The 27704-nt window shown below is 40.0% G+C and overlaps 3 protein-coding genes across 3 annotated transcripts; all 3 read right to left on the bottom strand.

Annotated features, from left to right (window-relative positions):
* Positions 1-3160: 3160 nt before the first annotated feature.
* Positions 3161-10323, bottom strand: taok3b (TAO kinase 3b). Its single transcript, XM_085279555.1, has 8 exons — positions 9497-10323; positions 8671-8907; positions 8398-8526; positions 8084-8287; positions 6647-6886; positions 5929-6141; positions 5626-5808; positions 3161-3490 (listed from the first exon to the last, which is right to left on the bottom strand). The coding sequence occupies exons 2-8, from the start codon at positions 8854-8856 to the stop codon at positions 3329-3331; spliced, it is 1317 nt and encodes a 438-aa protein (XP_085135681.1). The 5' UTR covers positions 8857-8907; positions 9497-10323; the 3' UTR covers positions 3161-3328.
* Positions 10324-12492: 2169 nt separating this feature from the next.
* Positions 12493-15900, bottom strand: LOC146570838 (heat shock protein beta-1-like). The gene is made up of 3 exons (XM_085279556.1): positions 15095-15900; positions 14935-14998; positions 12493-13689 (listed from the first exon to the last, which is right to left on the bottom strand). Exons 1-3 carry the CDS (start codon positions 15477-15479, stop codon positions 13509-13511), a joined length of 630 nt encoding a protein of 209 aa, XP_085135682.1. The 5' UTR covers positions 15480-15900; the 3' UTR covers positions 12493-13508.
* Positions 15901-16252: 352 nt separating this feature from the next.
* LOC146570837 (sushi domain-containing protein 2-like) lies at positions 16253-27704 on the bottom strand. The gene is made up of 16 exons (XM_085279554.1): positions 27563-27704; positions 27047-27245; positions 26735-26886; positions 26467-26634; positions 26202-26376; positions 25612-25813; positions 24582-24667; positions 22983-23251; positions 22768-22902; positions 22503-22658; positions 21429-21677; positions 20267-20450; positions 19813-19907; positions 19552-19731; positions 17832-17928; positions 16253-17692 (listed from the first exon to the last, which is right to left on the bottom strand). Exons 1-16 carry the CDS (start codon positions 27624-27626, stop codon positions 17656-17658), a joined length of 2448 nt encoding a protein of 815 aa, XP_085135680.1. The 5' UTR covers positions 27627-27704; the 3' UTR covers positions 16253-17655.

Below are 27704 nucleotides of genomic sequence, written 5' to 3'. Positions count from 1 at the left end.
GTAAAAGGACTGGGCCTGCTTAGGTAAAGCATGCAATCTGTTGCATGGGCTGACTTTAACACTGGATGATCTCACTGTGACATGCTAGTGTGGCGTGTCTTCCAGAGATTTATGAGTAAACATTAGACATCTCGCAGGATGGGAAAATATGAAAATAACATAAACTGGGCTTTTTTTGTTTTTGTTGTTGTTGCTAATCGTACAGTCATCCCCCAAAACTTCTGCTTGGAGACACCCAATGACGTCTTTTTGGCTCACTATCTGCATCACTAGGTTTCATTTTAGGTCAGACTGCAGGTCAGACTGCAGGTCAGAGGTCAGACTGCAGGTCAGACTGCAGGTCTGCAGGACAGAAAAGTGGCAATCTCCTCTGAGGTAAAAGCAACAGGTAAACTTTTCACTGAAAGTGAAAAAACCTCATTATGAGCTGGCACCATCCCTTTGTTTTCTGTTGATTATCACATTTTGGTTTCAATACCCTAGATGTATTATTGCTGAACTACTGACTACTTGAGAAAAATGAGGGGGAACTCAATGCGCCACATCCCTGTCAGCACTACTTCAGGTAAAATCTAACCACTCTTTTGCCACCTTCAGGGGGTTTCCAGTTACCCCAGGGGATTAAAGAGGGGTTGCGGCGAGACTGGCAACTGCTGCAACAGATGTCGGCAGTTCAAGGAAACTACAGTGAGATTCCTGCTCACATATAAAGTAGAGGCATGCTAAAAAATAAACCACACTCACTACCTAAATCAAGCAGGCTTTCCCTGAAACGTGAGGAACCTGGACGCTCTGCAGTGCAACTTCTCTCTCACTTCTTGCTCCAACTTCAGGTTTCTGTTTTCACAAGTTAACAAATGTGTGTTTGCATGCTTGCAACCTACAGTAAATTATGATAAACAGCGTTTTATTTGATTTGATGTAGGTCACTGTGGTTATAATGCACTAAGAAAAGCAAAAGTGAGACGATTTGCACCACATGACAAAGCTTTACAAGAAAATTTAACCACAAATGATAAGAAATGCACTCTGACATGAGATGCAGGATGATAATTGAGAGTCCTTGTTTTCAACAGAATCTCTTTTATTTTTGTCTTTGAACTGCACAGGAAATGGTGAATAAAGTTCTTTAGGAAAGTCCCCTTTATTCTAACTAAATACATCTTTCTAGTAACATAAAAGTCACACAAATTGTAATTGTTTTGCAGCTCACAAACAAACTTATTCAAGCACCCCAACAGCACTTTTTAAAAAAATTGTGTCCACAAAGCTTTCAGTTACACATGACCAAGACAAAAGGCCTTACTGCATATGAGAAATGCTGTCATCAAATTTCAGAAAGTTCATGAAAACGTCAAAGACTGTAAATCTTAGTGGAGCCGTTCGACCTTAGAAAACAAATTCAGAATTTTAGGTGTAAAACAAGAGCATTTAAGTGCTATTGCGTTCCGACGCTGAATGCCATCGCGTTCGTCTGCTGTACCCCGGGGCGCGTCTTCTAGCGTTCAGCCCTGTGAGGAACATAACCAAACATTAATACAAGTTGTGGCTCTGACGTGAAAAGAAAAGAAAAAATGTAACAGGGTTGCATTCAAGACCACCACATTAAACAATGTTCCAAAAACTGTCCCATGATAAAATAGCATTTATTTTTCCATACATATACTTAATTTTCTTTTAAGAGGGTTTCACTGCATGGGGTACTCTAAATATGTCATGAGTGTTTGAAAAACATAGTAGTGTTTTGACTCAGAGTGGGGGCGGGGGTGGGGTTCAAAATGCTTTACATTTTGTAAAAATCAATCGTCTCTCCGAGACAAAACCCACAAGGCTAAAAGTGGCATTAGAAATTAAGCACCAAACAATTACCCTTCCATTCAGTAGAAATGGAATAATTGTGCAACCTGTTCAATGACCATAACAAAGATGGCAAAAAAAGATGTAAATCTTATCATTAGACAGTAATAAGGAGAATGCAATCCAGACCCACATGCTGTTGTCTGCTGTTGTGGCGTCGCTGATACTGATATATAAAGTCTGTGGTTCCATTCACCTCCATCTTTACAATCTCAAAGTCTAGTGATTTGACTTAGCAATATATTGAGCTATTGTATGACCATTTCTCTATATTATAAAACGAAAGAAAACGAAGCAAAATCTTTATCATTAGACTCTGGTATCAGTAACAGACGAGTGTCTCTGTATATTCTAGCTATGTTCTCATGTACAAATATTGATATCAAAAATTATACAGCACAATTCTCACCATTTTCCTTTACAAGAACTTTGATTAGTGAACATTAAATGATTCACAAGTTTAGATGAACTCAAAAACAAAAATGGTGCCGGCCTCAGTAGGTAAAATATAGATATAACAAACACGTAACTAAAATCTGCTTCAGGCACAACTTAAATAAAGGCATTTGTGAAAATTATCATATCAAATATGGCGCTTATGTCCAGTATCCATAGGCCTAAAAAAATGCTATGACCACTTTTATTTACAAACAGCTAAAATCTCTGACAGATTCATGCTTCACTTCACAACCTGAATTTGTCCTTAAAGTGCATGCAATAATAAGCAGTTTTACCAAGTGGGATCTTGAGTTGTGATAAGATAAATGGGCTGATCAAGCTTATGCCAATCGAGTCTACATATCAAATGAAAGAAAAGATCAGAACTGCCTAGAAAAGTGAGGGTCCACAGTATACTGTATGCATAAGCACAAAATGGAAGTATGACGGGAAAATAAAAATAAAAAAAAACTCTGACTATCCAGTGACCCCATACAGTAATATTCACATTCAGAGAATAAAATAAAGAGAACAAAATGAAACTAGTAAAAAACAAAACAAAACCGAAACAAAGCAGCTTAACACCACGGGGGAATCCGTAGCTCACATTCCACAATGTCCCTCCATGTAACACACATTAAGCCTCATATGAACAAGATGGGTTTCTACTTAAACATACCAAAGTGCCCATTTTACTAAAATTTCCTGATTTATTCAATTCATACCAAAAGGAGAAAATGGCATGGAGGAAAGAGTCTTTTATTTCAGACACATAGGCTTTTGAGTTACACTGACTAGGTTTGACTTTTATTGACACGTTGTTGTGTAGATTCTTTTGTTTTACACCCCCCCCCCCCCACCCCCCTTTAAAGTTTCACAAAAGAGGCTCTCATTGCACGCAACACCCCAATTCAAAGATGCAATATCTAAGAGCAATGAAAAGTAATCCAGTTTTGTCACCCTGGGTGGGACAAACAGTCAAGTGGACATGAAAAGGGCACGGATATGTTGTCCTTTAGAGATAAATCCACTTTCATCTGTTGTCTTCTTTGGGGAAGTCTATAGATCCCAGGCTTCCAAAGCCGAGGCTTCTACTTTCTGTGTCAAAAGCATTAATTTCTCTGTCCTGACGTTCCAACAAGTGCTTAATCCGTTCGGTACGTTCCTTCTGAAGTGCAGCCAGTTCCTCCTCAATCTGCAATGAAAACACAGCATGGTAAATGGAATTAGATTCATTTTACCTATTTTTTTTAATCTGTAATGGCATTATGGTTGGAGATGCAACAAGCACTGGTTAAATGTTGCCTATATGCAAAGGAGCTAAAGCTATCCAAAACTTGGAATCCAGCTGCCTCGGTATGAGCAAAGGATCAAAGCTGCCATGAGTGAAAAAAAGAAAAACGTTGACGTCCTCGTAAATGGTTAAGTTATAAACATAGTGAAAAATAATGTAAGTTTTGTTACATAAATCCACTGTATCTGCTTTTTTTTTTTTTGGTAAGGTCAAATATGTAAAGGTGAAGATCCCGTAACTTACTGCACTTTGAGGGGAATTGAATTCGCCTCAAAATTGAAAATTGAATCATTTCTTTTATTATAATTACAATATCCTGTACTGAAGAAAATTTTATTTTTCCTCATATATGCCGTCAATCATAGTTCTTAGTAAGAAATTGAATTGGAAAAAAAGTAGGAGTAGGAGGAAAACTGGAAATCAGAATCAACCGCAAAAAAATTCAGCTGTTGCATCATAATTGTTGTCAGTAATTTCAACATGTTTACTGTATATAAAGATGTTGCAGAAACCTATTACTACATTTCCATTAAAATTCATATTTTTGTTCCTTTGATGAAAAACTGGGTCTTTATGGGTCTTTTTGGCTTCAGGTTCATATTTAATATCAGAAAACTGTTGGGTAGTGAAACACTTGCCCATTGAAGGCAGTGTAGACAATCAAGACAACACGACCAAAGGAGGAAAGAAAAACAAAACAAATCACACAAAAAAAACACATAGGAAATGAAAAAGTAAACGAAACTAGATTAAACTAGACATGGAAAGAAGGCATAGGAGGAGATAGGGCATAATGGGGGAACAAAAAACATATTGGAACCCAGAATTGAAGATTCATAAAAGTAAGGAAGTATTTGTAAATCAAAATGTAGATATTAAGCAATCTAAGAAGCAAACAGAAAAACGAAAGAAGGTCCTTAAAGGTCCAAAAACTGGAAACTCTGGGTCCCATGCTGGGTATAGATCTGGACATTTCAGAATTCCTTCTGCTACTTCTATCAGCAGTCACATCATCAATAAACATTAGTGACCCAGTGCTACGCAGCCTTACATGCACGTATTATAACACTGGCTTCACCATGAGTGACAGAAGATGTGGACTGCTTTGAATCATGAGCTGTTTCTCTCACTCACCCACACTTTTCTCTTCCCATCATTCTGGTAAAGGTTAATCTTGGTTTCATCCGTTTTATATGATTTTCAGCACTGTGCAGGTTCTTTGTGATGTTTTTTAGCAAAGTGTAATCTGAAGACTTCTTTTCTTAAACATGAAAATAATTCTATCACTGCCCACTTGATGGATTTATTTTGTTTTATCAGCCTAACCCTGGACTGCACCTCAGCATGATGTTTATTTTACAAATTATGGTCCAAGTTATTGTAAAATAGATGATAATGGAGGGGATACATGTGTCTGTGTAGTGTCTTCTTATCTTTTCACTGCTCACTTGTGTTGTCTGTTTTCAAAAAAGTAAAACACCAACAGACAAAATGAGAAACTTCAGTTAGCAAAAAAGAGAATCCAGATGCCGTCATTTATGTACAGTGTGTGGCATTTTGTCATTTCAAGTATCAGACAAATAAAAACCAGAGAATTTCCTCCTTGGCCTGAGGAGGCAGGAATGTGTGACCCAGGTTTAACTATCTAAAACAGTACTTCATTCAAAACTATAAAGGCAGTTTCACAGTGTCATTAGAAGAAGACTCAAAACAACCACCAAATTATCTCCACAAGATGTTATGAAATTACTTTTTATGATCTTTCAGTTTGAACCAAAAGTGGTGAACAGAACAACGCTGTCATCATTAGAGCCCTGCCATGTCATGGCTTTCCTATATTATGAATAAAACAATAAGCATATTTACCATGTCCACGGTGCACTTGACTACAAACTAGAGCGCCACTGTTATGCTGTTGTCAGCTGATAAATCGTCTCTCTGGACGCAGATCTATCTACCTACCTATCTGGCATCATTTTCATAGAATATGGTATCATGCTGGATTTATTTTAGAATAGCTTTGATGCTAAATGTACCTTCTGTTCAAGGTGCGCTCTCCGTATGGAGACCTTCTGCTCAAGTTTCTGCTGCTCGCGCTCATGTTGGGTCTCCATCTGTGACTTGGTTTTTTTCTGGTAAGCGTCCAGGAGTTCCATCTCTTGCTTCAGCTGCTGTTTCAGAGCTTGGCACTCCGTTTCCTGCTCCGCTTCTAATCGCATCTAGAAACACGGCGAGACAGAGTTAGCGACAAACATCAGCGAGTGTGGCTGTTGAAATTCCAGGCTCTTGTGTTGACGAACGAGCCCCGTTTCAACTGTTTATAACAAACTGCTGCGTACCGCTTGTGAAGCCATCATCTCGTTGATGCTCTTCTCGTACTGCTCAGCCAGTATGGCCAACTTGCGTGTCTGCTCCTCTTTCAGGGCCTTCAGGATGGTTTTATGGTCACCTTTGGGAGACACCTCTAGCTGATGGTTCCTAAGAGCCTTGTACTGCTTATTCTGCACCTTACATGTGTCCTGAAACTGTTTTTTGATCTGCATCTCCAGTGTCTGCAACAGAGATAATGATTGAATGTTAGTCTCGTGCTCTTTTCTTGGTATATTTAAATTTAAAGCTGGTTCAGTTGGTTGTTCATAACTCAACTGAATGATTAGGCTTGTGGATTCAAAGCCTGAAGACTGCTCAGTCTACCCTTTCAAAGTATACAAAATAAAGTTGTATGAATAAATAAATAATTTGTTTGCAGCGCCCTTGAACATTTATTGTCATAAGTGGGCTTCTGACCACTGTGCTATTAGATAAAGAGAGACGAGATTTAAACTTGTGAACACGCATGTTTTGGAGGAAGCAGTTCTCATGGCAACGTGTTTAATGGTTTTCTACAGGTGACTACCAGGCTAAATATTTCAGTCAAGTTGAATGCTATGAATGCATTGCACAGCACTTGCAGAGCTTCAGCGTAAACGCATGACTTCATCAGGTTATTATGTAGATGTTCATGGGATGTAAACTCTCCACCACACAGAATAGCAGCAAAGAGTAAATCTCGGGCACCTTGAGGTTTCTGGGCTGCTGTCGTTGCTCCAGAGTGTGTTTTCTGTGCAGTTCCCTTTGCCGACGGTTATTGTACTCCTCCTGGTTTTCAAGCTCTGTCTGGTGCTGCAGCCGCATGAGTTCGATGCGCAGCTTCTGGAGCATCTGCAGCTGCCTGCGCTCCAGGTCCTGGGTGGACTCATCCTGCCGGATCATCAGGGCATGTTCCATCTCTTTCTGGGTCCTCTTCTTGTTCAGCTCCTGGGACACGAAAATGGACCATTTTGAAAGACAGTATTAATTTGTCATATTTCTTAATACAGGTTTTCTTCTTTTTCTTTTTAAATTTTTATTATTTTTGATTTAATGTTAAAACTTCTATTTATCTCCATGTGTTTCTCTTTGCTGAAATACATGAAAACTATGTAAGTGACATGCAGTTACAATGCCAGTACTTCCCTAGGAAACCCTTTTCCACTGTGGAAGAAAAACCCTTGCACTCTGTACAACACCTGGAGTTTTGAGTTTTTTTAACCTTTTCTTGGTTGTTATCATTAATTGTTAAATTAATGCCTCAGAGTTTTTATACCGTTGGTGAGTGCACCAGCAGATATCCCTTTATGAATGATATCCTATGATCTATAATTGTCATTAATGTAAATAAGTATACATTATCCAAGAAATTACTAACAGTAAAAATAACTCTTAGTTGCTTCCTTCAAGCTACAAAAAGTTGTTGTGTCCACAAAGCTTCTGAAAACAGAAACAATCATCCCAAAAGCGGGTGACTGTGAACGCTGTTTCATGGTGGTATAGTCTTCTTCTTTCGGCTGCTCCCTTTAAGGGTCGTCAGAGTGGATCGTCTTCCTTCCTACCCGATCCCTGGTATCCTCCTCTGTCACACCACCCCTTTGTGTGTCCTCTTTCACTTCCTCTGTGGACCTTCTCTGAGGTCTTCCTCTCTTCCTGCATTGCAAGAAGAGAGGAAGACCTCACTTCCTGCATTGCAAGATTGAGATGTCCAAACCCTCTCAAGCTTGACTGCCTCTCTAACTTTGTCTCCAAACTGCTCAACCTGAGCGTTCCCACTGATGTACTCATTGCTAATCCTGTGCATCTTGGTCATTCCCAGTGAAAATCTTAACGTCTTCAGCTCCAATGTTTCCAAACCATACATCACAGCAAGTCGTGCTTTCATCTTGTAAACCTTCCTTTTCTTTCTCGCTGCTATCCTTCTGTCACAAATCACCTCTCACACTCATCTCCACCCACTCCACCCTGCTTGCACTCTCTTCTTCACCTCTCTGTCCGTTGCTTTGGATGGTTGACCCCAGGCATTTACACTCATCTACCCTCTGCTCTTCTCTCTGCAGCTTCACTGTTACACCATCCTCCCTCTCATTCACAGTCTTGGTGGCACACAATGTTACGTAACATCAGGATATTGTATTACTGTACCTCTCTCAGTTGCTCTTGTTCAAACTCATGTTTCCTGAGCAGACTCCGGCGTTTCAGAGCCCTGCAGCTGCGATCGTACACCAGCCTCTGCTGGGCCAGCAGGTGAGCTTCCTCCTCAGCCTGAGAGCGCTGCATTGTTTCTTTGTGCCTCGACAGACGCTCCTGCTTTTCCTCCTTGGGTATACAAGGGTCATTGTCCATCTCCTGCAACGCAGCACAAACCGTGTGAATGGACTTTGGACAAAGCGAAGATTTTCTCAAAGAACACATGCTTCGCGTGCAACTTCATAAACTTATTTGTTGATGATATTTACTTCCTTGATCTTGTCTTTGCAAAGCCTGTATTCCTTTTTCTGGTTTTCTAAGAAAGAAGTCAGCTCTTTCTTTTGCTGAGCAACAATCTGCTGCTGGATCCTCCTCTCTTCTGCTGCAACTGACTTCATCTGTGAAGACACATTCAAATAATCAGATTATCACCTTTTTATAGAATCCCTTCCTTACGTAGACACAAGTGCAGCTCAGAGTGAGTTACATCACTCTTTAGTTTTCATCTCATTCACAAATAACACCTGCTGCTGAGGCTGTACCTCTTTGTCTGTTTGAGCAACATGGCGTTTGGCCAGTCTTTCCAGCTCAATGTAAGTGTTGTTCGCATGTGTCTCCAATTCCTTCTGCAGCCGGAGCCTATGCTCATCCATCTCGGCCTTTAGCCTGTTCTCCAGGGCGATCAGCTGCTTCTGGTGCTGTCGCCGCATGCGCTTATACCCAGACATCTGCACCCGCAGCTCAAAGTCCTGCTCATGCTCCTCGATCTACCTGATGCCCTACATGGAAGAATATGGGAAGCAGGAAGTGAAAGAAATCGAGCAGCCAGAAACATGAAGCCACACATCGTACAGAAAATACAAACTGCAAACTAAAAAGCAATCAGAAGCCAGATCAGCAAAAATCCATAACAACATCTTTTTGTTTGTTTGTTTAATCATCCGAAATTTGTAAGATGCCACTATTCAGGAATCAGCACAACAATCTAAGATGACTGAGAGAAAATTCAACCTTTTACAATCAGCGAGAAAAAAAAAAAGCAAATAAACTAAATCTCACTGGTAAAAGACATCAAACGGTCATTTACATGGATTACACATAAACGCAATACACACACTTCAAAGCAGGGGCAGAGAGGGAAGCTGAGGATGGAAAAAATGACATCCATTAACAGGATCTGGTTGCCATGACTACAGATGTACAGCTGAGAACACAGACATCCCTTCCCTCCCTCCTCATCCTCGCGCCGCCAAGCACGCACACACAAGCTAGCGCACACACGCACGCGCAAACACACTCGTATTTTTATTGTTATTATTGTCAGTATTATTTGCTCTACGCAAACGGCGGTGAGAGGGAGTTGCGTACCAAAGATGCTGATTTGATGGTGGCAATGTGTTCACAGATCTTGCAGTCGAGAGACCGGCTCTTGCGAGAAGTAGGCCGCAGCTCTGGCCTGGTGTCCCTGTGCACAGCCTCATCCCTCACGCAAGCATGGTCCTGCAGGGAGGGAGGAAAAGGGGGAGATAGTGGGGCTGGGTACTTCCCAGGCCCTCCGCACTCGCTGTTTCTGCTAGAGCCGCTATTACTGCCGAATCGCCCTGAATGCAGCACAAATCCAGCCTTAAATGCATCCTTCCCCTGCTTGTTCCCCCGCTACTGGCTGCAAGTCCTTGCTAAGAGAGAAAAGGGCATTGCCAAACAATTGCAGGCAGCACCGAGAAGGCAGCCACTAGATGAAGTCGCTCTTTTTTTTTCTTTTTTTTTTCTGGCGTCCCCCTCTTTCCAAAGAGGAGGAACCGAATGGCTCCGGTGGATACGGGTGAATTATGCAATGCCTACCATTGATGATAATCGGAGAAAGACGGCACAGAGATGTCTTTTACAGCCACTCTTCTTTTCCGTTTCACAATGCCAGAGATGTTTGGGAGGAAATATAGTTTCCCTGCGTTCCTGTGGTCGCATGTAGTGCCATATTTGAAATGCTTTGAATCAGATAAGGCACATCCAAACATGGTTTTCCCTCGAATATGTCGCCCGACGATCCGTTTGTATTCCACTCGAATTTCTGTCCTACATTTACAGCGCACTTGGTCATGGTAGGTGGTTCTGGTGCCTTCTATTCATCTCTTTGCTCTGTCCCTCTTCTACACTCCCCCTTCCTTTAAAGAGACACCACAATACTACTGGCACATCTCAACACTGGTGAAGTCATTTCACACAAGAAGAGATGTTCAAACATGCATATGCAGGTGTTCGTAAAGGTACTCGCATCAGTTATTATCATCAGAGCATCTTCTTGAAATCATAATGAAGAGACAGTGGGGCATTAGACAGCATTAAAATTCTATAATGACTTTTACGCCTTTTGAATAAAACTGTCTGATTTTATTTCATCGGAAGTAAATGATTAATTATGTTAATTATTGCAACAATTCTGTAGCTGTCTGTAATTTGCAGTATAGGTAGAGTAACGAAAAACACTGATGGGTGCTATTATTCCTGCCAGTACTCCATGTGGATGCTGGAGGGAGACAGAGGGCATAGATTTGGGGGTGGGTGGGGGTCCCTCTCCGTGGTGCTGAAGGGGCAACCTTCCAGAGAAGAGGCGCCAGAAACTGCAGTTCCGCTAGTGGCCACTGGAGGCTGGCTCCAGAAGTGAGTCGATCCCCATGGGCTCCCGTGTTAAAATATTCAACTTTAGAGCATTTAAAGGCATGATTACCACCTGGTAAAGAAATCAGTTTTGGCCTCTGTGAGTAGTTTTCCCCTCATAACAACTCTAAGGCTGGTGATAGAGAGTGTGGAGATGATCACTTTAACTATGTGTCTGAAATCTTCAACCAATCTAGGAACCTTGTCTCAGCCGTTTGTTCAGCCTAACGGACAGACTTTTTGAAGTAATTTTCTTATCATGCTGTCAGCCACCAACAAAATTCTGATACAATCCTGGAAGTCTGAGACACCTCCAATATTCAATAGGTGGCTAAAGGGATACACTTAGAAATACAGCAGATGTAGATAGAGCAGGTGTCTTTCAGAAAATTTGCTTACCAATTATCAGTCTAATCGCAAAGTTATATTGAATCCTTTTTGGTCCTGCATATTAACAATAACAGTTGTACTATGAACACTTTTAATTCAAGTAATAATGTATCCTAGTTTATATGTGAGCCTCCGACCATTGTTCAGTTGGTTTTGCGTACCTTTATCTTCTAGGTCTGAAAAAACAATAAAGAAATGGTTAAAACAAATGACTGACACGTGCCCTAACACTGGCAGGTGTTATGACCTTTATACTAATACTAGGGCTTGATACATGCTACAGACCATCCAGGAAGTTTTTACTTTTTATAAGCCTGTTAAACACTAATGTGTCTGTGCATTGTAACCATACAGTTTATGAATGCACTTTGCTAATCAAGCTAGCTAGCATTATGCACTGTTAGGGGTGTGGCTGCCATGTGTGAAAGAAGTGAAAGATGAGAGACATTTTTTCCTGTTCATTTGCAGATGCTTCCAGTGGTTTAGTGGTTGATAAATTTGCTTAGAAAGCAAAAGGTCAATAGTTTACTTCCACTTTGGAAACTCCAAACGGGTTGCGTCAGGAAGGACATCTGGTGTAAAACTGCCAAATCAAGCATGCCTATGACAAGGGAGCAGCTGAAACAACTTTTAGAGTTTATTGGTAAAAGACCCCAAAGATTTGGCTGATTTGTTTCAACTGTTTTTAGCTTGTTTTTTCTAAAGTTAGCATCATATTTAATATTTGAATTACGCATGCACTTTGTTACCAAATTAGCTACATGTTAGCATTAACACTGGGTAAATCCCAGGATCTACCCTTCCCTCCAATAATGCTCATGATGGAGTTAACAGACAATCATGCCAGAAACCAAACTCAAGTATTTTAAAAAATGGTAAAAACAAATATGAGTGGCAGCCGATTTCAATTTTATTTTTTAAATCTTGACTTTCTCTAGTTTTGAACTGGCTTTACACATTGGTAGTAAATGCTAGTAAAGGACTTTGCAAATGTACAGTTCTTTTCACAATTTGTATCTTAAGTACATATAATTAACAGTATTTTCTATTTCAGAAAAAGCATGCTGACTGCCATTCATCTGTTTCTTTGTGACACTTGATTTGCCGCTTTCTACTGATCAAATGACGCTCACAAAAATGTCAAAATCTCGTACTTTCACTGTGCCTTCTGTTTTTTCACCCCAAACATTTGTCATGTAGTATTCTGTTTCAACAGTAGATGTCACCCTTGACTTCAGCATGGGGACAGACTTTTTTAGACACTTTCAAGTCAAGATGAAACTGCCACTCTTATTCAGGAAAAAAAAGTCACACCCAAATGTGTGCAGAAATATTTATTGTAGCAAGCTCAACATCACCAAGAACATGACAATGACCACACGTGTTGTCGGGATCTATTATTGCCGAGCTCTGAAGGCTGTGAACTGATGGAGAATTTTAAATGGAGTCTATGAGCAACACTGCTCGTCTCCTATGAACCTTTTGGTCTGTAGACCATTAAAGAGAAGTAAGTCTGTCCTCCCACAGTATGAGCTAGGGGATGTCCCTACAGATTGCCTCACAAATTGCACACAGCGAGCCATCACATTGCCGTAAGAGTCCCATAGCAGACAAATCTTGGCTACGTTTGGGAAGAGCCTGACTCACCCTAAGTTGGCATGGCCCTATCTTAAATGGACTGGAGAAGAAAAGCAACATTACACATCACTTTTTCCATTTAGTGTTGATGAATAGCTTTATTTTATTTTTTTATTTGTAGCTTTTGCTCGTTGTTTTATGTATGTATTATAAATCTTTTTAAAAACGAATACTGTGCAACAAGCTTCTAACCTGGAAGGCGTACCCTGAATAGGTGGTCTTAGAGAAGAGCTGTTGAGGAGCATGAGGAGGAAATAAATTCCCTAATGTGACTCTAAGTAGAACTTCAATGCCCTCTTGTGGACTGTTTGACAAGAATTTTCTGCATACCTTAAGAAGCACAGCTACTACAGATTAAACTGAATTCTCTTAATCCTGCAATCTGCCAAAGTAAGAATGCATTTATGAACAGAGGATGATGTTTGTTTGTTATTTTCATTTGTTAGGGATTATGTGATATCAGGACAGCTTTATAATGCTGCTTCGTCAAGAAACCATCATATCAAGTTTCAGGTCAAACTCATAAATCTAATCTTGATCTGAAAACATATGAAGTGTCACATTATTATGTTGAACAGTATGAAATGTTCTCTAGTGGAAATAAACCAGCCTGGTTAGTAAATTTGCAATGCTAGAACAATTACATTTTCTCTTTAGGTCAGTGCTGCAAAGGTTGCTACACATAACCTGAGCTACATCAAGCTCTGCTCACTGGTTCATCCTTTTGTTCATCCTGCTTCTGTCTGATCTGAACTGGTATGACAATCTCATTGCCTGGGATGCTGCTTGAGGTCCCTGGCACAGGGGCCTCTACAGACAGGACTCCATCTGCAGACAGGGATGAACTGATCTGCTGCAAGTCAACCCCCTGTGGCAACCTTAATGAAATGAAAAGAAAGTTGGTAAGCAACTAACAGAACAGTGTATTTGTAACATATATATGTTTAACACATTTTGAGAGACTAATTAAATAGATTACAACCTATATATATATATATACAAACTCTATTATTGCTGCAGAATCATCTGTGTATGTGTTGATATCCTCACCTTCTGTAAGCTATACATACTGTTTAAAAGTATTGTGCCACCCCTCATTTCTTTATAGTTTCCTTCCAAGGAATCAGATTTTCTTATAATTTCTGAAAGTGATCTTGAGCAATAGCCATCCAATAGTTTCTGAAGGTCTTTCAAAGTTTTTCCTTTGTTAAGCTGGTACATCTCAGCCTAGTGTGCAGTGTGTCCTTAAAAAAGTTGAGGAAATTGAAAAACTGGAGGACAAAAGAAGAAGTGGCAAGCATAAAACACCGTCTAAAGCAGAAGACCGGTATCTGAAAATGATGTCCTTAAGAAACAGGGGGAAAATCCAGCAGAGACGAAACGTAGGACCTAACGGGTGCAACTGATCCTTCTGTTGATTTGCGTGTTCACCAGAGCCCGGACCTAAATGTTATTGAAGCAGTGTGGACTCATGTTAACAGAGAAGAGAACAAAAGGCAGCCAACATCCAAAGAAGAGCTTTGAATGTCCTTCAAGAAGCCTGGAGAACTGTTCCTTAAAACTGCTTATAGAAATTCTCAGAAAGCTTCAAACTGTGTAGACAGATAAAGGTAGTCATACTAAATATTGACTTTCAAGCTCATTCGAATGATAAAAACTCTGAACGGAAAACTCTTATATACTTAATGTTTGCATGTATGTTTTAATGGGGCTGTTGTCCACATCGGCAAACTCCATACCCGATACGCACGTGTTTTTATGGTGTGAAGATATGAAGTTTCATGTGCTTCTCTGTGCTGAGGTGTGGGTTTTTTTTCTGTTCTCAAACTGCTCTCCTGTAGGAGCTCAGTCTGAGAGGAGTTCTTTTTCTCCTTGTCTCCCCTCATGTATTGTATTTCATTGTTTTTCTTACCATCCTACCTGTTTCCGATCTGTCTTCCCAATGTGATGTAATGCATTTATGGTCGGAAGGGGTCAAATTTTCACTGCAGGTAACATGTATGTGTAACATTGCATGTGAAAAATAAAGGCTTGATTGATTGATTAGTAAATCACTATAGCTATTTCCCAATTTCCAAGAAAAGATAAATAGAAATGACTCACAGTGTTCTCTGACAACCTACTTGTATTTACGAGTGAAGCACCTTGAAACCAGTCCATGCTCATCCTGTCTTTCTTCGTGGGTTCCTTGAAATGAAAAAGAAGCAAACAAAAGTGTTTTTTACACTTTTCATCACGTATTTCATCATAAATCTATCTTATGATCAAAAAAACTGACACTACCTGATATTTGTAAATAGCCCTCTTTGGTTGTGATTGTGATCTCTTCAGGTGAGAAGTGATTAACATCCAGATTAATCTTCCAGCTGTTTGGCCCTGTTTGGATCTCTGATACTCCACTTGTCAGTTGTCTCAATCCCTTCTGGTCTGTGGGTCGCATACCAATAAATGGGGGGAGAAGGGGACTTTGTGTGTACCCTGGCCATGAGAAAGATGCCAGTCTCTTCTTCGCCCAGTCTAGCCAGTCCAGATCACCGGGCTCCAGGAAGGGTGGAAGACCAAAATCCTGAGCAAAGATACGGCTCGGCTGTGTCCAGTTTGGAAAAGGATCCCATTCCACATCTCGGCGGAAAATTGGACGGGATAATATTTTATTTTCTTCACCCATATCCTAGAAAATCAGATCAATATGAAGGAACCGGTCTGCAAAGAGTTTCACTCCACTGTGACAAACAAGTCTCGTCTGATCACCAAGATCCAAACAACAGAGCAGCTGTATTTTTATTGCCTAACAGAAAGTGCGCAGGAGGTCCAAGGAAAGGCGTTCTTTGGCATCTGCATGGTCCAGTCTCACACTTTAAATACCCGGGTGGGTCATTTTAACACTTGCGTGGCAGTAAGAGTGATCCAAAGGATGAGAATGATTTATGAGATGAGCTGGGAGTTACTCCTCGGTTGCCCGGGACATGGAGGGGATAATGCTAATCATTTGTATTTATATCTCTGGAGTGTCTGTGGCAAGTTGTTGGTGAATGACTCTGGAAGCAAGGTTATTCAGCAGAGGCCTCTGCAGTCTTGTCACATACTGGTGCTCTTTGTCCAAAGAAACTACAGCCTTGGGTTGCGTGAGGGAACAGCACGTACATTCAGAGTAACACAGTAAACAACAGTGTTACGTTCACTTTCTGAACCCAAGATTGACTTGAAAAGATGAGATCAAATCGAGAACAATAACGCGATAAACGTGTGAGACAAACTGTTGTTTACCACAAACTAAAGACGTGTTTACAGCCAGGACAAAGCGACAGACTGAGAGACTGACGCAGTGGAGTGGTTGTGAGGAATTTCACATGCACAGATGAATCTGGGCAACAAGGGTGATATGCTGAACAAATAATGAACCGAGCTTGAGATTCATAAATCAACCAGGCATCTGAGGTGGAACTTTACTAATGAATTTATTAATGAGGAAATATCTGAAATCTTTTAAGAGCAAGAAGTCAAATTATCCCCAAAGGGCAGTTAAAGTGTATTTTAAGGACTGGAAAGTTGACATTACATTTATGGATCATCTGAGAATAAATACAGAAAGTTATTATTAGTACTCATATATAGGTATGACTAAAACAATCAGGACTAAATATAATCATTCTTAGGCATACACCTGAGCTGTAAGATGCCACGTCTTGGATTTAGTTGCTCTTAACATGTTATAATATTGTTTTCACCATACCAGTGTAAATGTACAGCACTGCAAAAGGCTCAGAAACTCATAGTAACAATGTGATGTTGGGTCTGAGTCATATGTGTGTGCCAAAAAACTGTGGTTAGTTTGATTCAAGAATAAGATTCACCTTCTCATATTATATTTTAATACAGTTTAAAAACAGCCAACTGTATAAGAGAATTTATTAACATTTAAGAAATACACAACCAAGAAAGTGCAGCGTTTTCTTCTCTACATACACAATAGTTCAAATATTTATATTAGTTTTTGACATAAGAGGAGTGTTTAGGCAGTGGCAAGGAGCAGTTTGCTGGAGTTCATCAGTTTATCTAATAAACTGGGTGCTGTATTTTACTGAATGACTGAATGACATTAAAACAATACAAAACCCAAAAGAAATGCAACACAGTTTGACTTTTCAACACAAACGGAGGTTAAATGTGTTGCACTGTATGTAGATACTAACTGTGCAGAGGAACCTGTTCCCACAGGAGCAGCTAATCAACAGACAAAGCAACTGTTGGAGCCCCGAGTCCAACGAGTTGGTCGCCCGAGGACTGACAAACTTTAAATTGTCCAAAGTTTGCAATGGCAGTAGGAGAGACCTGACATCTATAAGGGGGACACACATAACTCCATCCAGCCCTGCTTCAAATACTGTTTAAACAAACCCAACAAAAGCAACTCAGCGACTATGAAGAGAAGTTATCTTATTGGGAGTGCTTAAAAATAGTGTTACACAACTACGTGCTGCTAATCAAGCCTTAAATATGGGGGCAGACACTTGTTTAACACATCAAACGTTTTCTTTTGTTTACCATAATTTAACTTAGCCAGCACAGGAGCCTGGTGTGTCCAGCTCTGCCTGAAATACCTGGGAGTCAGAATCACGACAACAGCAGTCAACTTATTAGTGTAGACAGGAGGCTGGAAGTATATAGAAGCTAGCAGTTATAGTATTAACAGTTCACATGCAGTCGACTTGGTCTTGGACATTGTTAATAAATAGACATAGCCTCTTCCATTTCTAGATTAATGTTTTACCCATTACCTGTTTAGCTAGATTAATGTTTCATCTACATTTATAGCTGTGTCATTGTGGATTCTCCCCTAAGCTCTAATGACTCTCCGTTTCTGCTGAGTGTTCATCTTTTCTGAAATTGAAAGGGATACAAAATAAAAGTTAACTCAACTTTCACTCAGCAACAGGTACTATAACATAATCCTGATAAAATGAGTGCATATCATCACTTTATTCATCCACTAATAAGATTAAGTAATATCTTACTGTACCTTTTACGTTTTCTGGAGTGGAGCACGATTACTGTTATGATCACAATTAGCGTCAGCGCTCCGATGACTGAACCAGCCACAATCCCTGTGGTATTACCTGAAGGCACAGATTTAAATGAGACTCTTTTCCCACTGAGTCAAGTTATCCAGGACAAATGGGGAAAAAATGGGACTTGATTGTTAAGTGTGTAAGAATCAAACAGGAACCACATGATTCAGAGTTTGATTTAGCTGAAAAACAAAGTAGAAAACATGATCTTTATATGTTTTTTAAAAAAAGGGTGCAAGTCTTATACGAGGGTATCATGTCCACAGTACAGATTTTGTATATTTGTGTGTTTGTTTTTTGTCCTCTCCAGCACACATCAAGTGCAACGAGACTTCTTGGAAAGATCTAAAAATAGCAACGGCACTGAAAATGATGCAACGGTGCATGAAAGGATGATCTTGAACACTAGACTGGCCAAAATTTCCTTCACTTTTCTACTTTGCTTTTTTGTATTGTTGTTGTTTTTACTTTTTTGTTCAGACAAAAGCATCTCAGCAACTATTCTGTAAATTGCTATTACAGACATTTGCAGGTCACAGATGAGAAATCCTGACTGTACCCTGACCTTTCATGTAAGAACATCAGCAGGCCAAATGCGTCATTATCAATAGAAAGATCTACAGCCTGACAATAAATCCTAATGGCTTTGGTAAACCTTTGGCCCTTGAAAGTTTGTAGGTTAGAAAATAATCTCCTGACAGGCATTATATGAGTTCAGTGAAATCTCTTTTGTTACTAGAGTTATTGCTCGTCCTCAGCTTTTATTTTTCTTCTAAAAAAAATTCTATCTGCTGCTGTACAGATGAGGAGAATCACCCTCCCCTTTGATGGCTGATATGGTGGAAAATCAATTCCAGATATTTAATTTTTGTGACCAGAAAAATTCAAACTGGTATCTCTAAGAGGATCGTGATGTGATGCTTTTACTTTTTCTATGCAAAAAACTGGGCTGTTAATTTAGGTTTTCGGTTTAGTCCTCATTCCTTTGAGAGCGGGATGCATGCACAATCTTTCCCATTCTTTGAGTCGGCCTTTTCTGTGAAGACTTCTGTTTTTCATCAAATTTAGGTCATTGCCTGCATATTATCTGATTGAACTGGGTGCTGATAAATGCACATCTTGAATGTCTAATCCTATGAGTAACAATTAAAAGCCTTCAATATTTCCTTGGGAAGTTACAGGGCAAGTGTGAGCGCTGAAGCTGAGCTTTTTTTTTGCTTATTCGCAAGGTTTATAGTACAAATCCAAACAAGAAATACCGGCAATATATTACAGTTGAAGAAGTAAGAAGATGCACGTCTCTTAACATCTCTTTGCACTGCATGTTTGTAACTACTAAATAAGTAAATAAGTAATGAAAAGGAGGCCCGTGGTTAAAAAAAAAAAAAAAAAAAAGGTAAGAGTGCTGCTACTTCTTCTGAGGTATTTTTCCAGTGACGCAATTTTTAAAATTAGGCATGTAATATGATTGATCAGATCCATCCTCGTGCTAAATCTTTGTTTTTACAATTTGACACGCTTGTATGAAAGTCATTTGATGATATTTTTGTGCATTTCACACTCCTGCTCAAAGACGGACACATTTGTCACCAATCATCTGTTGATTTCTGAAGATCAAAATCTTGCTATTTATTGATTTCATCATTTATTGATGTCATGATGTGTCCATACTGGAAGCCACGCAGCGTGTCTCCTCTCCAGACCACTGGCCGTCGGCCTGGCATAGTCGCACTGCTGATCCTTTGAGATTGTAGCCCTCATTGCAGGAAAGCCGCACCTTAGCTCCTTGTAAGTAGGTGGTTCCCTCCTTTTTCCCGTTATCAGGTGGTGAAAGCCACCCACAGGATAATACTGCAAAGTATGACAATGTCATACCAAGTGGTACATAATAAACAATGGAATATCTTTTGGATAATTTTTAAAGCTTTTTACCTGGTTTTAGATCCTCTACAAGAGAAACATGACTCTGGAAAGACATTCTCGTAGCATTTCCGATTCCTGGACTACGACCTACCAGGATGTCATACCTACAGCACATAAGCAAAGATCAGAAAATGAGATTTTATGTCTTTTAACAAGTTGTGCCATATACCATATTATTTCCCAGAACGCTACTCAGTATTTCTCATGTATTCCTGTGTGTGGCAGACAGTCAATGTGTAGTTTTTACACCCAGTGGAGGATAATATAATTGATGCACTGTACGTGTGACATCATCAGTGTGTTAGTAGCCGAATTAAACTTTATGTGCAAAATTAGCACACATTTATTTAACCGTTTAACATTTACTGACATATCTGAAGCAGATATGCTTCATAAAAACATTACACTTACATTCAGTTTGTTATTATAATAATAGAAGGCTAATCAAAGTTTTCACTCATACCTACAGAATTGAGAGCCTCCTCCGGAGCATATCGTTGCTGCCTGATTGGCGAGTGGATCATCTGGACTCTCAGGAACCAAAAACACTGGAATAAAACTGGTGTCATGTCTGGGGGCACGGTAATATGTTTCCAACAAGTATTCTGAATCATAGGTAAACAAGGCAGACTCATTGGCTATTGCCCCTGTAAGACAAAAACAGAGCTTTACCTTCATTTCCCACCACAAATATCATAGAAAAACATGCTCTAAGTATTAAAGCAGACACAACCCCTGACAGAGAGCATTATCACAAAAAAACTGATGGATTTAATTCATGTGACATCTTTTGGGGATTAAAAATGAAACCAACCACCACCTACCACAAAACTGCAGTTCCTTGGATGACCACTTGAGGTTAGTCTTTTTGCCTAATTTTGCCATCAAAGCAACAGGGGTGATTTCTTTTAAATAATGACATAAACGTTAGGGTTGATGTCTAGTTGACTGCACTAACCGACGGTTAAAGAAGTCTGTGTTCCAGTTTCCTTGATTGAAATTTCAGAGTTTTATTTTTATATTACTTTGTCAGTATCTGTCTATGTGCGATGCACTTTGCTAACCAAGCTTTCTGCTGTTTTCATGAAAGCTAGCATTGCACTCTACACTCCTGCCTAACAAAAACTGACTGGGTCAATAAACTTCTCAGGTAAGTGTTTACAGCGGTCAGGACAGTAAGCTGCATCTCCACATTCTTCTACAGGGGCAGGAAGTATCGTTGTAACCACAGCTATTGCCCCCTTGTGGCAAGTTTAAAGCACTTCGACACTGATCACACTTATCAGACCTGGAAGATATGTTCAGGTTTTATGTTTATGTTTATTGTGATATCACAGTGGAAAGGTCTCGCTGTCACAGGCTGAGAGCATGGGTGCAACTTGGACAGATTCACCCGTTAACATGCATATCTTTGGGAGGAACTGGAGTACCCAGAGGAAACCCTGCACAGGACTCCATTCTGTGAGGCGACAATGAAAACCACTCTATCCCTGTACCAGTGCTGTTCTGTCTTTCAACCACCTCAAATCTTAGATTTGCCAACTGTTACCCTTCCTTCAGAAAAATTAAGTAACAATAGCAGTTTTCCCACAAATTAGTGATGTAAAGGTTTAGCGATTTCTTACAGCTGGCCCCAAAGCTGAACAGCTCCTCTGGATTGCTGGAGTTCTGCACAACACTCCCATTGCTGAAAACAAGGTCATCTTTGGCATCACCATTCATCTTTCCCAAAAGTCCAAGAGTGGCGTCTTTAAAATCCTCTGGCAGGAGCACAGTGGTTGTCATGGTTCCCTCTCTCTGTCGGACTTCCACCCCGGCTCCAGAGGGAAACATCACAGTCACATTTGTAGACGTAGGAGAAAACAGAAATGCACCTACGAGAGAATAAAAGACAGGTTGTGCCATTAAAACAGTGCTTTATAGATTTCTGCAGTGTTGGAAGAAGTACTCAGCCTTTACTTATATAACATATAAGACAGCACCTGATATAAGTATATGGCTGTTATCCCTTTCGAGGTGGTTGCCTTGAGCCTCTTACATTTAAGTCACTCCATGCAAACACCAACCGTTCAAAATGAAATTCATACAGGAGTCACATGAGTTTTAAAGGACAGCTACTGAGCAAATATTGTGTTGGCGTTGCTGTTTCAATGCACTGCGAGCCACTGCACATTTGCAGATCTCCACAATGGCTTGCCTCACAGTGGAGGACATTTGGGCTGGCTGTTGTCCTTCATATGTCAAGACGTTGCAGAAGAGGTCAGCACTGATGGGGAGCAGTTTCACTGTTCACAAACTTGTACATGTTGAAATAATAAGGAAGATGCTCCTGGTCAGGCTCTAGACCTCATGCTCCTTCATAATAATAGTCAGTGTCATAGCTGTACACGCAAGGCCTCAAGGCCTTCGACACAGAAGCTGATGTTTTTTCTCCACACAAGTATGAACTTTTTGATTTCGCCGTGTGAAACCTGTGAATTCAAATCTTTACAGAAGAAAGCGTAAAACTGGGTTTTTAGCAAACTGATATTGAAAGTAAAATCAGCTGCACAATAGAAAACACAATGTTACAAGAGTACGAGAGCCCACAAGTACACTCACTTCCAAAGAAAATGTTTGGAGTGAATACAGTTTTTAAAAGGGTTCCAAATAAAACCAGTTTGTTTCATCATGAGGAATAAGATAAATCAGTTTCTCACCGTATAAGTCCATCCAGGTCTGCTCAGTAAATGAGAGCGTTTTCTGGTTGAGCAGCACTTCGAGGTCACTGTTACCACTGACCAGCCGTACCTCGATGATGTCAGAGGACGCTTCTCTCATAGCAACAGATGACAGCTTTGTGGCGTTGGTTGTTTCTAATAGTGGTATAATCAGGTAAATAAACTGCTGTAATAGTTTTCTTCTTCAGTGACAGCATTTGTGGAGCATTGTTCACAGTGGTAGTGTTAAAGTTCACTGGCTCACCCGTCACAGGCTCTGTTCTGCCTTGGATTGTCAGCTGCTTTTCCGCTGATATCACCAAAGTGTATTCCCCTTTGCCGTTGAAGGAGTAGCTAGTGCCGTCAAATGTTATGAAGTGAGGGTCTCCAAAGACCACAGCTGACATTAAACACACAACAAAAATAAAGACACTAAAAACGAATCTTGTGAAACACGCTGTAATACCAGGGCTAACTCACCTGACTGGGGGGACTTGTAACGCCTGCAGTCACTGGAGGACCGGTGTTTGAAGTAGTAATGGCAGTTGTCAGACCAGAGGCAGCAGTAATAGAAGCTGAGGACATCGTATATCCAGTGAGACTGTCCAGGGATTCGAGGAGGTTTCTTGTAAGGAGGTGAACCCCAGTCATGCGCTCGGTCTGGAGTACTACCCCCAATCGAGTCTGCTGTCAGGACCTGAGCGCCGGTGCTGTCGTAGCAGCACTGCTGTCCTGCTCCGTACTTGGGACTGTGGACAAATTTCCCAAACAGTGTCAGTAAAATCTGTTAAAGCCAAAGGCAAAAAAAACCAATTTAAACAAGACTCCACAGTCATTCTAGTGGGCAGCACAAGCTTATAACAAGAACATAATACTGCATGATACTGTTTTTAACATATCTGACTTTTTTTCTAGAGTGTTGGCATTTTTTTACATGCGTGAATAAATAATAAGCTAAAAAGGAAATTCTGAGAATTTTCTAAATATGTATTTATAAATCCAAATGCAAGACTATGTTTCTCTAATACATACAGTATGATGACCACTTTTTAGGCCAAAACACAAAACGTTTTGTGTATTTTTAGGTGCAATCTTAAAAATGTAACCAACAGAAATAAACTTTGCACTAATCTAATTAATGAGACAGGAGCATAGGAGCGACACAAACTGATCCAACGTTGAAAAATCAAAAACTCAACTCAAACAAACCAAGTGCAAGTTAGACAGTGAGTAGGAGTTTGTTTGCAATGTTTGATCAATAAAGTAACCTCAAAAATAAGCTACTGTACAACAGAGGTGTGCGTGTGATCATAAATAAAGATTTTGCCACAAAGACTAGACATAGTCTAGACTGGATATAATAGAAAATATTATATTCTCGGAATGCATGACACTGACTGTATCTGGCGAGGATGATATACATGTGTGTGTTTCATTAACATAATAAGAATTACTCTGAATTCACTCTCACACACTGGTGGAGGCAAGCTACGGTTGTAGCCACAGCTGCCCTGGGGCAGACTGACAGAAGCGAGGCTGCCATATCGCGCCATCGGCCACTTTGGCCAAAACCAGGCGGTAGGGTAAAGTGTCTTGCCAAGGACACAATGACCAGGACAGAGAGCCCGGGGATCGAACCAGCGACCTTCCGGTTACAGATGCACTTCCCAACCCCCTGAGCCACAGTCACCCCAACTGTTGTGCATTTATTGAGTAGGACTATAGTTAGTCATTTAGCTAGTTAGTTATAATTATGGGTTATGGGCTATGGTTAGTACCTACATCAAAACTTAACTGGTGTAATGCATGATGTTTAACTGCAGCGCCCTGACAGTAAGTGGATATATGGTAATGAAAGTACAAAGTGTACTACTGCTCACTATCAGCCCAAATATAAAAATAAACAAGTGAAAACATGAGCCCTATTTTGTTATATGATTTGTTTTAACTTAAAACAAATACTTTAAAATGAAAAAAAAACTTTATTCTGCACATATGCTACGTATTTTCCTAATTCGAATGCATATGTGGGGTTTAAAATACTTGAACTCTGGGCACCACTCTAACCAGAAGACTCACCTGGCTTGTATAGCCCTCACACAGTGAACACTCCCAGGATGGTAGGTGCACACACTCCCTTTCTCTATATCACACCCATAGTCAGTCTGAGGAGAAAGATAAAATGTCTGTGACCTGGCAGCCAAATGTGCAATTCACTGTGATCACGTGTTCACTGTAACTTTGAAAACATATCCCATGTCTGGCTTATTGTTGAAAAAATGGAGATGTTATGTTGCAGTTTGTGAATAACTTTCTATTGTGCAACCTGAAGTAAGGAGATCAGCTTCCCGTTTGAAAATAGCAAGTGCTGTGGATGATGGGTAGAGGTGTTGTAACCCAGTCCAGAAGCTTAATTCTTCCATGAACAATAAAACCATACAAATTTTTGATTATATTATAACATCCTTATTTGTGAGGCAATAACATCTGAAATGTTCAGCTTTCATGTTCTCATAAATAATTAAGAGAGACCTTCATAAACTGATAAGCAATGACCATTTACAAACGATAACAGCTACTGATAATCATCATAGACATGTGAAGTAATTACACACGTTTAGTTTCTGCATTAAAAATCTAAACTGCTGATGATCTCTCAGTCCCCTAAATCCCAAATATATTTTTTAGGCTTTTTTTAGTTCCAGCTTCTATGCATGAGGTTTTTTTTCCAGTGTCTCTCTTCATCTCTTTGTCCAGTGTTCAGTTCATTTGTGTTCAGTGTTTCTATTTATTCCCATGTTTTACTTTGTTTCCCATGCATTGTTTTTGGTTTTACTTCCTGCCTGTTATTTACCTTAACTGTGTTTTGCTGTGTTTAGTTTCCCTCCCGTTTCCACTTAGCTCGTTACCTCGTGTGTATTTATAGCCTCAGTTTGACTGTGTTCTTTGTTTTGTCTGTTAGGTTCTCATGCGTTCTCCATTGTGCTTCCTTTTTACTGTCTGTAGTTGTTCCCTTCTTCCTTAGCAGTTGGACTTAAAAAGTACAGTTTTTGCATTGCTGTTACAAATGTGTGCAACCAAGTTTTTATTTTCTGCTCCTCTCACTTACATGAAACCTGCCTGTGTCTGCTCTCGCTTGAGCCAGCGTGCAGGGGCAGTCTATGATCTCACTGAGGAAGTTGGGCAGCTGATTTTCCAGCTCGTCCCATGCCAGACATTTATCCAGGGCCCAGCCTGCTGAGTCCTTCCTGAAATTCTCCTCCAGATGCCACGCCAGAGCGTGATCCTCGGTCCACGCTGCCTGGACATTCCTGAGCATAACCAACAGAACTTTTTGTACACCTCAATTGTAAAAGAGATATTACATGTAGAAATTAAATTTTTAGACTTAAATATTTTTCAGGCTTCAACTTGTAGGATTTAGGGCATTCTTTTGGCAGAGGTGAAATTTATATCCATGTATAATTTCTTTTGTGTATAATCAAACATAATATGTGTATTCATTACTTTAGAAATATCAGAAAGCACACACCAAAGACTAGAGGCTTTTTTACATTTAGAAAAGGAGGGTGAAAGGAACCTATCCCCATTCGCCACACAGTGGAACACTAAATGCTAATAAATATTGATCTTTGGACGATGAAAATCCTTAATCATTAAAACAGTCGCCTATATACCACAGAGAGTGTTTGCACGTACCACATGCCGTCAGGATGGCTGCTGGAGCTGACGCGCACAGAGCCGAGCTCCGAAGATGAAAAGCTGTTCTCTGCTGGTTTGGGCAAAAAGCTGAAGGAGCCATTATTAGGATGATCCTTTGCAAGAGAGTATAAATAATGCCATTCACCCAGCCAGTACTCTGTATAGGGCTCTCCTACAGAGAAACACTGTGGTTAAAATCATGTATTTCTCCAGTCAACAAACTCATGTGAGCTATAAAGTGTATGTAGAGAATTTCACCAACCTGTTTCCCTGTATCCCCAAAGCTCTATATTGACCTTTTCTGCTCTTACTAAAGAGGTATTCCACGTCATCTCAAGAGTGCCTCCAACATTAGGTGTGCCATAGTACTGCCATTTTGTTGAGTTGTCCAGAATCGCCTTGAACTTAGAATCTAGCTTACCGGTATGAACTGCAACAGCACAAAAAATCATGGTTAATGTGATCTCCATATCAAATGGAAACTGATGGGTTCTAATAACACCCGTAAGAGTATCTAGCGGGTATTATACCTGAAAGCCAAGTTCCGGCTCTAGTGAATGTAGTGCCATTGTCTGATGAAATCTCAAAAGGAATCCATCCTGTTTCATATAACAGCGGGGAAATACAATGGCCTGTCCCTCCGTCATCCACATATCCCACCGTACTAATGTTGCCATTGAACCTGCCATAATAAAAGAATGATTAGCAGGGTTCTGATCTGTATTTAAACTCTTTAATGTTAACATAAATAACACAGTTGTCCATGAAAGTCCATTGGATTCGGTTATTTTACATGAATAAAATGTTCACTTATAAGCTCTACAGAACTACAGATGTCTTACCTGCATTCAATCTCTGAAGCCGTTTCGAAACTTGCATCAAGTATAATAAAATCTGTGCCACCGAAAAGAGACCCAGAATATGGAGATATATCCACGCAGTACTCTTTATAGTCTGCGCAACAGTTCGCCAGAGATGTGCATGTAGTGTGGCATGAACATGAGTCCAAGTTTTTCCCACAGTTCTTTTCACATGTTTGTCCTGTTCAAAATAAATGACAGAAGCTCAGGTGTGGAGTCTTGTGTGAAAGAAAAGGCAAAATATTCCACTCTAACATGTGGATTAAAGTGTTGATTCAGCTGATTTGGCTCATTATCGAACATTATGATGGATTCACGAAATATTTTAATCAGTTTTACATTATTTTGTTATAGTAAAGTTGTATCATTTAAAATATATAGGCTTTTTTGTGAGAACTGTTGTTGCAAATTTACTACTCACTACATCATGATTGAAAACCAGAGACCGCACATTTCTTGATGATGTTGTTATATATATATATCATACAGTGCACTTACCTGACGTGCTGGAGATGCATGAAAACAGAAGGGCAACTATTACAGCTGTGAACCTTCCCATCATGACAGAGCCAAACTGTCAGCCAAGATTTCGACTACACACTCCTGGCTGCTGTTTTACTTTTGTCCCACATATATATAT

The sequence above is a fragment of the Mchenga conophoros genome, linkage group LG7 (assembly GCF_057382185.1).
Source record: "Mchenga conophoros isolate Kocher_MC1m ecotype Shallow Benthic linkage group LG7, M_conophoros_male_GT1.1, whole genome shotgun sequence".
NCBI classification, from domain to species: domain Eukaryota; kingdom Metazoa; phylum Chordata; class Actinopteri; order Cichliformes; family Cichlidae; genus Mchenga; species Mchenga conophoros.
This window is presented reverse-complemented; position numbering and strand designations above follow the sequence as displayed.